Source organism: Salvelinus alpinus, chromosome 20 (genome assembly GCF_045679555.1).
Source record: "Salvelinus alpinus chromosome 20, SLU_Salpinus.1, whole genome shotgun sequence".
Classification (NCBI taxonomy): domain Eukaryota; kingdom Metazoa; phylum Chordata; class Actinopteri; order Salmoniformes; family Salmonidae; genus Salvelinus; species Salvelinus alpinus.
In genome coordinates, this window is record NC_092105.1 from 9,968,927 (window position 1) to 9,981,862 (window position 12,936).

Genomic DNA, 12,936 nt, shown 5'->3' on the forward strand with positions numbered 1-12,936 from the left:
TACTAACTGTCCTGGGATTGATATGTTTTCTTCTCAGGTGCAGCGATTGGCCCCCTCCTGGCAGGAGTGTTGTCGTCACGGGGATGGAACCAGGTCTTCTACATGCTGATGGCAGCTGACTTCCTAGCACTGTTGGTGTGTGCGGAGGCAAATCTTCTAAATATTTGACCTGAAATGTGCATTAATGTGTGTGTGGATTTCATAGAATGAGGTTTTAACGTGTGTGGATTTCATAGAATGAGGTTTTAACGTGTGTGGATTTCATGGAATGAGGTTTTAATGTGTGTGGATTTCATGGAATGAGGTTTTAACGTGTGTGGATTTCATAGAATAAGGTTTTAACGTGTGTGGATTTCATGGAATGAGGTTTTAACGTGTGTGGATTTCATAGAATGAGGTTTTAACGTGTGTGGATTTCATGGAATGAGGTTTTAACGTGTGTGGATTTCATGGAATGAGGTTTTAAAGTGTGTGGATTTCATAGAATAAGGTTTTAACGTGTGTGGATTTCATAGAATAAGGTTTTAACGTGTGTGGATTTCATAGAATAAGGTTTTAACGTGTGTGGATTTCATGGAATGAGGTTTTAATGTGTGTGGATTTCATGGAATGAGGTTTTAAAGTGTGTGGATTTCATAGAATAAGGTTTTAACGTGTGTGGATTTCATAGAATAAGGTTTTAACGTGTGTGGATTTCATAGAATAAGGTTTTAACGTGTGTGGATTTCATGGAATGAGGTTTTAACGTGTGTGGATTTCATAGAATAAGGTTTTAATGTGTGTGGATTTCATGGAATGAGGTTTTAACGTGTGTGGATGTGCTTTTTCTGTAGCTGTTGCTGCGGCTGGTGACTAAAGAGCTGACCTCTTCTAACGTTGTTAAACCTCGGTCTGGCAGCACAACAGTAGAGTAAGTGACTTCTCTCTGTTTGGTGTGTATTCTACTTATTGTACTAGGGTGGTATCCAGGCTTGATAATCATGATTGAGGCCACTGATCATGTTCTATGTTGATGTTCTACGATCATACCACCAAGACATGCTAACCTCCTCTGTTATTGGTCAAAGTGAGATGTTACCATGTCTTGGGGGTATGATCTTTGACCCTCTGTACAACTTCCTCAATCATCATTATTCACGATTCATTCAGGATTATCTGTAATCATGGTAGCATCCACGTTATAGTAGAAGTGTTAAGAAATGTATTATATTGTTATTTATAATAAAAGTTAACTCCAAAATGACACACTACATTATTTGCCATTTAATTTCTATTGGGCACAAAATTATCTGAAACGCAACTAAAACTAATTGCAAATGCATCCAACAAGTTTGTAGTCACAAGCTTGATGTAGTGATGATGATAGGAATACCGGACCAAATACTACACTTTTGACTACTTTATTTATAACTCTTTAGAGGTGTCAATTTTGACGTGTAACTTTTTGAGAGAAGACAAATGTATTACTTGTTAAACAAAATCTTTCTTTGAGCAATTGTACAGTGGCAAGTATGTGAACCCTTCGGAATTACCTGGATTTCTGCATAAATGTTTCTTAAAATTTGACTAAGTCACAACAATAGACAAACACAGTGTGCTTAAACTAATAACACACAAATTATTGTATTTTTCTTGTCTATATTGAATACATCATTTAAACATTCACAGTGTAGGTTGGGAAAAGTATGTGAACCCCTAGGCTAATGACTTCTCCAAAAGCTAATTGGAGTCAGGAGTCAACTAACCTGGAGTCCAATCAATGAGATGAGATTGGAGATGTTGATTAGAGCTGCCTTGCCCTATAAAAAAACATTTACAAAATTTGAGTTTGCTATTCACAAAAAGCATTGCCTGATGTGAACCATGCCTCGAACAAAAGAGATATAAGAAGACCTACGATTAAGATTTGTTGAATTGAATAAAGCTGGAAAGGGTTACAAAAGTATCTCTAAAAGCCTTGGTGTTCATCAGTCCATGGTAAGACAAAGTGTCTATAAATAGAGAAAGTTCAGCACTGTTGCTACTCTCCCTATGAGTGGCAGTCCTGCAAAGATGACTGCAACAGCACAGTGCAGAATGCTCAATGAGGTTAAGAAGAATCCTAGAGTGTCAACTAAAGACTTACAGAAATCTCTGGAACATGCTAACATCTCTGTTGACGAGTCTACAATACGTAAAACACTAAACAAGAATGGTGTTCATGGGAGAACACCATGGAAGAAGCCACTGCTGTCCAAATAAAACATTACTGCACGTCTCACGTTTGCAAAAAAGCACCTGGACGTTCCACAGCGCTACTGGCAAAATATTCTGTGGACAGATGAAACTAAAGTTGTGTTGTTGTTTGGAAGGAACACACAACACTATGTGGAGGAAAAAAGGCACAGCACACCAACATCAAAACCTCATCCCAACTGTAAAGTGTGGTGGAGGGAGCATAATGGTTTGGGGCTGCTTTGCTGCCTCTGGGCCTGGACAGCTTGCGTTCATCGACAGAAAAATGATTTCCCAAGTTTATCAAGACATTTTGCAGGAGAATGTAAGGCTATCTGTCCTCCAATTGAAGCTCAACAGAAGTTAGGTGATGCAACAGGACAACAACCCAGTAGACAGAAGTAAATCAACAACAGAATGGTTTGAACAGAAGAAAATACACCTTCTGGAGTGGCCCAGTCAGAGTCCTGACCTCAACCTGATTGAGATGCTGTGGCATGACCTCAAGAGAGCGGTTCACACCAGACATCCCAAGAATATTGTGGAACTGAAACAGTTTTGTAAAGAGGAACGGTCCAAAATTCCTCCTGACCGTTGTGCAGGTCAGATCCGCAACTACAGAAAACGTTGGTTTGAGGTTATTGCTGCCAATGGAGGGTCAACCTGTTATTAAATCCAAGGGTTCACATACTTTGTCCAACCTGCACTGTGAATGTTTACACAGTGTGTTCAATAAAGACATGAAAAAAGTATAATTGTTTGTGTGTTATTAGTTTAAGCAGACTGTGTTTGTCTATTGTTGTGACATAGATGAAGATCAGATGAAATTATATGACCAATTTATGCAGAAATCCAGGTAATTCTAAAGGGTTCACATACTTTTTCTTCCCACTGTATTACTATAAAATAATATAATTATCTAAATGTTTTGACCATACAATATAGCTCAATATTTTAATTATTTTATACAGTCATTTTTGCTCATCTTTATCAAGGGTGTTAATAGTTTCGGAACCCCCACTGTATGTCACAGAAAAACTGATAAGTCAGTCAGATGAACTCGTGGATACCATTTTTATGTCTGTGTGTATTATGACGGAAGTTAGAGGTGGTTTCGCGAGTCAATGCTAATTTAGCGTTAGTACGATGATTGGAAGCTTCAAGGTTATTATAGTAAACGAAAACTGAAACTAGAATTGGAGAAACTATTTAGTAAACTGAAATAAAATAATTAAAAACTTTTGAAAAACTAAAACTATACTGAAACGGGGCGGCAGCGTAGCCTAGTAGTTAAAGCGTTGGACTAGTAACCGAAAGGTTGCAAGTTCAAATCCCCGAGCTGACAAGGTACAAATCTGTCGTTCTGTCCCTGAACAAGGCAGTTAACCCACTGTTCCTAGGCCAACATTGAAAATAAGAATTTGTTCTTAACTGACTTGCCTAGTTAAATAAAGGTAAAATAAATAAATACTGAAACTATTATATTTCACTGTGAAACAAACTAAACTAAAAAAACATTGTTTAATTGTATTTTTTTATTTTTTTATTCTAAAATCAAATCGGGTTTTCAACCTTTTTTTCCTAATGAGCTTTGTAAGCTTTTGAATCTGGCGGGTAAATGCTGACAGTAGATGGCAATCTTTCAAATAGGCCTGGCTTGTGTATCACTGTCACTAGCTATCACTAGCTATCACTAGCTATCACTAGCTATCAGGGACAAAATCTGAGGGAGGTCGCGGACCATAGCTGCAGCAAACCCAACACCAGCAGTGGCCGATCGCAAAAGGCAAAGCACCGTATGGGATTATTTTGAGTACATTGCAGGAAAAGACAAAAGATGGCGGCGTGTGTAGAGCAGTGGGTTAACAAAGTAGTTAACCCACTGTTCCTAGGCCAACATTGAAAATAAGAATTTGTTCTTAACTGACTTGCCTAGTTAAATAAAGTTTTTTTTTTTTTAAATACAAAAAAGGGGAAACACCCAACCAATGTTAAAGTTCATCTGAACAGCACCCACAAAGAATTTCAGGATAAAGACGAGGTGAGACGGGCATTTTTTTAAATTACATTTATTTAGTTTTTGGAATTCGGGTCATGATTCAACTCCTAGTGTCATATGAACACACACAAGACATGGAAAATTGGTTGAATTGCATTAAATTAGCATTAACAAACAAGACGGGTGTGAACAGTTTGGGGTCGGGGGTTTGTTACTATGCCGATAAATGACAATATCCATCTGGAACTTTGCCACCTAGGAAATGTGTGTGACCAAACCATCTCAAAAAGTACTGGAGTACCCCTTCTATAGGCCTACAACACATACATGGCATAAGGCTACTCTCTGTCCCTAACACTAAAACTGAAACTAAATCATATAAAGACTAAATAATAAATGCTTTTATCAAACTGAAATGGAACAGGTAAATCAAGTCGGAAAACTAACTGAAACTAAACTGAATTTCAAATAGAAATAAAAATCACAAAACTATAAGGTACGCTACAGGTACGTTAGCGTATGCATCAAAAGGTGTTATCCACGAGTTCATCTGGCTAAGTAGAAAAACTGCTTAATTGCCAGAATCTTACATGCTTTTTATTAGAAAAGGTTTTAACTAATTCCACGAGGAAATCCATATCAAATGATCTACTATGCCGCGTTCAATCCACCAAATTCCCAGGTATCCTTATTGAGGGGGAAAATCGTATTTAAATTCTCTCCGATAAAATTGCAAAAGCTATCGGTGTCATGGGACGAGTTCAACATCTCATCCCAAGAAAATATTTGTTTTTATCTGTAGCCTAATACACCTTTAATCTATTATTTTATCTCAGATTGCAATGTAGTCTGGGCCACTACTTATAAAAACAACCTCAATAACATCTTCCTTCTCCAAAAACGTTTTGTGAGGATAGCAACTCACTCAGACAGTCGTGCCAGTTCCTCGCCTTTTTAAATCCTCAATATTTATGTCAACCAACTTCAAGTGTGTCTGTTTTTGTATTCCAAATCAAAATGAATCTACTCCCTGTTTCTTTCCAAACACTATTCAAATTCAATATTCAGGTTCATCATTATTCTACAAGAACTGCCAGCGATCTCCACATCCATTTTTTCCGTACAAGATTAGGTCAATCTTCCATCACATCCGTTTTTTTTGGAACAGTCTCCCAGACCATCCAATGATGTATATAAGCCCTGGATTGCTGGTGTTTAGTATTGGCCATTTGAAGCCTCCAGTCGGCCATATTGGCGCTCCACAGTAGGAGCAGTCTTCCATGTGAATGCATGGCATTGTACAGTATTTCAATTAAATGTTTCAAGGACAAAATGACATGGATTTAAGTATTTTTTTGTTTGTTGCTGTAGTGGGGACAATAACACTAGTAATCTCAAAAAAATTATACTTTTAAGAAGAAAAAAATGTATAGAATTTTTTCATTTTTTTTATATTTATGTTTAGCTCACATCATATAACTTAAAAGTGTGCATTATGGTGTATGTAATAGATGTTTTTACAATGGTGGGGGAGTGCCAAGACGGAGGAACGGTGGCTTCGAAACAGCGCCCGCTGTTAGTCATCTAGTGTGTTTATATAAGTTATTGGAACCACCTCCTGCATTGCAACTCCTTCAAATACAAAATGAACGAATATCTACTAGACATTCCATACAATGACTCATCCCAATAACCTTCTGCCATATATCCATAACAATTATGCTGATTTGTGATTTGGACTGGCTGAGAAAAGCTGCCTGCCTGTCTGTCTTGTCCCGACTCCCGATCCCTACACGTTCATTTCTATGGGACAGCTGGAGATCGAATTTCAATATTGAAACAATGTCAGAGAGAAAGCAAGGTTTATACAAATCTCCACTATTGTAAACCAATTGCTAGTCTAAAAGAAATGGGAGATGATGTCTAGATGCTTTTTATAGTGGAGATCAAGTTTATTAATTGTCTGGCTGGGCTGATGAGACAGTGGCTTGCACAGTGAGATGGAACAGAGTAAATAGCCATTTCAGCATCATAGATTTAGCTGGTGGTAACTTGTGGAATAGACACTGGGCTGGAATGCAGTTTTAACCAATCATCCTTCAGGATTAGACCCACCCTTTGTATAAATCCCATTATTAACTGGGTGGTTCGAGCTTGAAAGCTGATTGGATGACAGCTGTGGTATATCAGACCATATACCACGGGTATGACATCATTTATTTTTACTGTCCTAATTACGTTGGTAACCAGTTTATAATATCAATAAGGCACCTCTGAGTTTGTGATATATGGCCAATATACCACGGCTAAGGGCTGTATCCAGGTACTCCGCGTTGCGTCGTGCTTAAGAACAGCCCTTAACCGTGGTATATTGGCCATATACCACACCCCCTCGTGCCTTATTACCTAGGCTATTACCTAGGCAGAAGGTTATCTGTCATTTATAATTATTCATTTAACTTGAACCTCCTTTCTCTTTATTTTTTTACCTGGTTCATCATGTTTTCATTTTTTCTTTCTGTAAATCTATTTGTTTCTTATATAAGGATACTTTTTTTGCTTTTGTTCTATAAACATTTGAAAGTGAGAAGTGCCTTAATGAGCATCTCATGTTTTTTTTACCTCATGCAAATAAATAAATCATAGTCACTGATCCTGTCTGTTTTTCTGTTTCTCTCTTGTAGGATGAAGGAGCACTAAGCACTTTGCACTAACTCCAGACAGAGGAGTGAACAGACTGTCCATCAGCACAGACACACACGCTGCATCTTATACCACTAACCTGTACCTCCGTCCAGTAACTGAACTGAGCTAGTGTGAAGAAGCAGCAGCTCCTTAGAACTGAATTCAAGCCGATTGAAGATTCGGTAACAAGATAATAAGCAACCAACCAAGCCATCCAAAGTTCCTCTGAGCACGTACCACTAGAACGTTTGTTTTACTTGTTCTACAGCACACTGGGCCTTAAAAATATATATATATATTTTACTGTCAGGTCTGCCTTATGGAACCAAAGATTGTGTGGAAATGCATTATAATTTATATGAAATTATGATTATAATTTTTTTTAAGTTGGCATTATATTATTCTGTTCTGTGGTGTATTTTCTCTGTAAATGAAGTATATGCAGGTACTGATATGTTGTATTTTTATATGATCACCAAATGATGTTTATTATGTTTGGTGACTTCAATCCTATGAATGTAACATTTGTGATTGAGTATGAAATTCTATATACCAACTCTAACTGATGAGGAGGATCAATCATTTCTCAATAAGCTTTCTTTAGGCAGTGCAATGTTGAAAACGATAGTGATGTTATTTTATGTAGATGTAGAATATATCAAATGCCATCATCCCAAACCTTAAATGCTCATATAAAGTGAGTTAATTTATTCTCCCTCTAGAATGTGAACATTTTGAATGTGTTCCTTTTGACTAATGCCTGCTAACTCAAGTCCTTTAGAGTGTAAAAAGCACAAAATGCCAAATGAGTGAAGAAATGTAGGTGATAATCATCTTTTTTTTTAAATCTATATTCTTAACTTTCATGATGGCACATGATGCAGAGGCTGTGGTCAATTCCAATTCACTTCCTGTATTAAACAGAATTGAAATGGAATAGACCCCATCCAACATCATGTCCATTTTATTTATGTGGAGATGGAGCACATCTTGGTGGAAGATAAAACGTTCATCTAAGTGCTTCAGTGGTAGTACTTGAAATACTGTGTGCCTTTTGTTGTTTTGTCGGGCAGTTGCTTTGTTCAGTTACGTATATGTGAGCCTTACTTGATTACTATAGCTACATGGTCTTGGTGACAATTGTAGAATTGTAATGACCTCTTGGTATATAAATAAAATAAAAAGATGGCATGTCTGCGTTACCAAATTCTCTGGAAGCCTCTATACCCAAAGCAAAATATCTCAATCTTGGTTTCAAAGCATAATGTTGAGTTGTTTTGTCAACCAGGCTAAATGTGTTCCAGTCAGGGTGAAGAGTGGTCTGAAGTCTAGCTGTCTCAGCTGGAGGTGGCAGATAAAAACAAAAAACTACACTTTCGACAACTAGTCCTCCACTGAACTGACACATTCTCTTTCGTACTGCAGGACAAATCACATGATTTATTATTTTCTGAAACGGTCCTGTAATAAACATTAACAGTCCTTAACAAATCAGTCATTATAACTGGTGGTTAGCTGCTCATGTTGTGCCTAAATAAACCAGAAGGTAATTATTCAGGATTATATGGCTAAATTCAATTAGTGTTTATTGAAGGTATAATTAGTATATTGTTTTGATCGTCGATGACTCATCTGACATGCATCACAAAACTGAGCTGACTCGAGTCTGCAAAACTGGATATGTTACCGAGTGAAGCTCACAGGCGGGCGCCCACGCAAGAAACTAAATTCAATTTGAAACTTACCTTTTCACGGTGCTTGCTCTTGACTTTGGTTATCTCTCGTTAGCTCATATCCTACAGTTTATATAGATAGACGATTTTAATAGCCATACTCTGGGTAGAATTTAGCCTGTGTTTTTAAAAGTTGGATGAACGCAGCGGACAGACAGATCGACTGCGTTCTGGGGGTTGAGTGGGCGACCTGCAGGCAAACCTTTCCCAGCCGCGCCTGCTTCCTTGAGACCCAGTAACTATGGCGATGAGAGCGAAAAAACGCACTGGGCATGCCAGTTCAACGTTTACTTTTGATTTAGGCCTACATGTGGTTGAGTTGTCAACTAACGTGAATTCAACGTGAAATCACTCAAACATTTCACCCTGTCATTGGATTTAGGTTAAAAGTGGAAAAAAATACGAAATTCTCTTAAATTGATGACTTTGCTAATCCAATCAGTTTTCCACATTGATTCTACCTCATCACATGGCATTTTTTGGTTTAAATGACATGGAAACAACGTTGATTGAAGCAGTTTTTGCTCAGTGGGAAACTATAATTCCTGCTCTCCAGGGTATGTGCGATTATTGAGGGAGGCTGAGACGGACGGGAGGGGGAGAAGAAAGGGAGTTTATGAGATGAGAGATAGTTAGGTAAGTGACGGAGAGAGAGATGATGTTGAAACGCTAATTTAATTTCCCCATTCAAAGACGCACCGACGGCTCTCGGGGGGGGGGTATCCAACTCGACCACCGACGGAGCGGTAGCCTATAGCCCGCATTCCGAATCCTCGACCTAGGCAACGGCGAGAGAGGCTAGAGGGGAGGAAAGAGAGAGATGGGATCAGCTTCGTCGGTGAACCGAGTAATCTACCTGGACGTCGATGGCAGAATTCAGAAGGTAAACTGTCAATCAACCGTTTTATATCGTGTCAGCCTGTTTCATCATCAACTACTCCACCCTTCCATGTACCTTGCAAGAGGTCCAATATTGCATGAGAAATTAGGAACAAAGGTGCAATGATAGTTTTGCTTTTATATAGGATAACCTCAATTATCATACTATTAATAATAACAATTCAATGAAAGTATTCTCACATGTTGATGCATATCGAAAAACAGAATTTTCAATCCTGTACATTGGACACATTTACAGTCATCTCTTGCTTCTTATGGTGAGTTCTCATAGTTCTGAGCTGTAGTCCGAGTTTGACTGTGTTACATTGTATTTTTGTCATTATGGCTGGTTGGTTTCACATTGCCAAATGTCAAACGAACAAAAATTGCAAAACAAAACCACGTGTCCATGCAAGTAATTTGTTTATTGGACAAATATGCTCACGTTAAATCAATGTATGACTATCATGAAGCATCACTTCATTTAAACTTTCGATTTGGTCTTCCAACAACATGCGGGAGGAAACAGCGCAATAGCCGCTCCAAATGCGACGTGAATAGTCTATATTCAGTAGCCTATCCCTGATATAGCTCTCCCCTAATCTGCATCAGATGCGCTCATGTATGAGCTGCAAATCACATCATGTTTCAGAGATGTCAAATTATGACGACGAGTGCATCATGTTGTTGACGACCAAAGCGAAGTAATAGATGGGGACACAAAAGTGATACTTCAAGATAATCATAAATGGATTTAACGTGAGCATATTTGCCCAATAAACAAATGACTTGCATGAACATGCGGTTTTGTTTTGGAATTTTATACTAAACAAAAATATAAACGCAGCATGTGAAGTGTTGGTCCCACGTTTCATGTTCTGAAAGCACAAAAAGGTTATTTCTCTAAAATGTTGTGCACAAATTTGCTTACATCACTGTTAGTGAGTATTTCTCCTTTGCCAAGATAAACCATCCACCTGACAGGTGTGGCATATCAAGAAGCGGATTAAACAGCATGATCATTACACAGGTGCACCTTGTGCTGGGGACAATAAAAGGTCACTCTAAAATGTGCAGTTTTGTCACACAACACAAAGCCACAGATGTTTCAAGTTTTGAGGGGGAGTGCAATTTACATGCTGACTGCAGTAATGTCCACCAGAGCTGTTGCCAGAGAATTTAATGTTAATTTCTCTACCATAAGCCCCCTCCAACGTCATTTTAGAGAATTTGGCAGTATGTTGAACCGGCTCACAACCGTAAACCACGTGTAACCACGCCAGCCCAGGACCTCCACATCTGGCTTCTTCACCTGCGGCATCGTCTGAGACCAGCCACCCAGACAGCTGATGAATCTGTGGGTTTGCACAACGGAAATATTTCTTCACAAACTGTCAGAAACCGTCTCAGGTAAGATCATATGCGTGCTTGTCGTCCTCACCAGGGTCTTGACCTAACTGCAGTTAAGTGTTGTAACTGACTTCAGTGGGCAAATATTCACCTTCGATGGCAACTGGAGCGCTGGAGAAGTGTGCTCTTTACAGATGAATCTCAGTTTCAACTGTACCGTGAAGATGGCACACAGCCTGTATGGCGTTGTGTGGGCGAGCGGTTTGCTGATGTCAACGTTGTGAACAGAGAGCACCATGGTGGCAGTGGGGTTATGGTATGGGCAGGCATAAGCTAAGGACAATGAACACTATTGCATTTTGTCGATGACAATTTGAATGCACAGAGATGCCGTGACGAGATCCTGAGGCCCGTTGTCGTACCGTTCATCCGCCGCCCTCGCATCATGTTTCAGCATAATGTGAAACATGATGCGGCCCCATGTAACAAGGATCTGTACACAATTCCTGGAAGCTGTAAATGTCCCAGTTCTTCCATGGCCTGCATACTCATCAGACATATCATCCATTGAGCATGTTTGGGATGCTCTGGATCGACATGTATGACAGTGTGTTCCAGTTCCCGCCAATATCCAGCTACTTCGCACAGCTATTGAAGAAGAGTGGGACAACATTCCACAGGCCACAATTAACAATTAGCTTTTCTGTGGTCCCGTGTGGCTCAGTTGGTAGAGCATGGCGCTTGCAACGCCAGGGTTGTGGGTTCATTCCCCACGGGGGGACCAGGATGAATATGTATGAACTTTCCAATTTGTAAGTCGCTCTGGATAAGAGCGTCTGCTAAATGACTTAAATGTAAATGTAAATGTAACAGCCTGATCAACTCTATGCAGAGGAGATGTCGCGCTGCATGAGGCAAATGGTGATTCGTCATATCGCTCTAAACTGTGTGAAAACACCCTTTCACTCTCTCAATTTCAATTCAATTTAAGGGCTTTATTGGCATGGGAAACATATGTATACATTGCCAAGCAAGTGAAATAGATAATAAACAATAAAACATGCACTGTAAAAAAAAAAATTCTCTCGCTCTCTCTCTCTCGCTCTCTCTCGCTCGCTCTCTCTCTGTCTCTGTGTGTGTGTAACATTTGCTTCTTCAGCAAATCAAGTTTTGAAACATTGCACTATTTTTATGAACCTGCGTGGAATGGCAAAATACTTGTATATGTAGCGTAACATTTTGGTAAAAGCATGATCGCCTATCAATAATTTAAGTGGGCAAAATAACAGTCTTAGAGCTAATAGTTTTTGCGGTTGCTTAGAGGGAGGGAGTACAGGTTGAAGAATAACTCCTTTGAGGATTAACATGAGAGGACCAGCTTTTTTACTGGGTCTACTTTGCTGGACCATTGTATAGTTCTGGAAAAGTTCTGGAACTGTCTATGTAGACTGCCACTACCATACTTTAAGACCATCTTCTGTCGTTTTAAAACATGTATGTAGTTTACGTCTCTTTATAATACCCGCCATGCTGGATTCTAGGGATCGATTGTTCAGGTTTCTTACTCGAGCAAAACCTCAGCAAATCTTAACTGGAGATACATCTAAAACCTTTGATTAAATCACGTGGAATACTTGCTATATGACACCTCAAGTGACATACATGCATCTAATATTAGGATTTGGCCCAAAGACAATTTTGATAATGTGGCCACGACCTCCCTAATCTCACCCAGTCTGTATCTGTTGTACTCCATGTGAACTACCCTCCACAAACACAGCTGGTATAGTGGGTCTAGACCCCGTCCAGAGGTCTGTTTACACGTAGGCCTACACCCAGTGGAGTAGAGGAGACTGAAGACCAGGACCATAAAGAAGCCATATAAAGACCTTTTATGATGCTCCAATGGCTCTTTGCATTTATTGCAGTTCGTGTCACTTTTTCTACAGCTTTTCTATAGTTCTCTTTTTGATGTTTCTCTGTGAGCTTGTTTGGCCAGTTGTTATAGGATATGCTGTGGTGTGTAGTCTGTGAATCCACATCTGTGAGCTCATAGAGATAGATCCATTTATTTAT

General features: G+C 39.1%; 2 protein-coding genes across 5 annotated transcripts in view; both read left to right on the forward strand.

The window, feature by feature from the left end:
- LOC139546274 (glucose-6-phosphate exchanger SLC37A1-like) overlaps positions 1 to 7,737 on the forward strand; it is a 30,801-nt gene extending 23,064 nt beyond the window's left edge. Inside the window, exons 18-20 of the mRNA XM_071354441.1 lie at positions 38 to 135; positions 834 to 910; positions 6,898 to 7,737. Coding sequence (XP_071210542.1) covers positions 38 to 135; positions 834 to 910; positions 6,898 to 6,913 — 191 coding nt within the window. The 3' untranslated portion in view covers positions 6,914 to 7,737. The remainder of the gene's footprint in view (positions 1 to 37; positions 136 to 833; positions 911 to 6,897) is intronic.
- A 932-nt stretch (positions 7,738 to 8,669) lies between these two features.
- Positions 8,670 to 12,936, forward strand: part of LOC139546271 (high affinity cGMP-specific 3',5'-cyclic phosphodiesterase 9A-like) — a 47,059-nt gene continuing 42,792 nt past the window's right edge. For 2 of the 4 annotated variants that reach the window (XM_071354433.1, XM_071354436.1), the window contains exon 1: positions 8,670 to 9,514. In XM_071354433.1, coding sequence (XP_071210534.1) covers positions 9,452 to 9,514 — 63 coding nt within the window. In that variant the 5' untranslated portion in view covers positions 8,670 to 9,451. The remainder of the gene's footprint in view (positions 9,515 to 12,936) is intronic. The other 2 variants (XM_071354435.1, XM_071354434.1) reach the window with 2 other exon arrangements.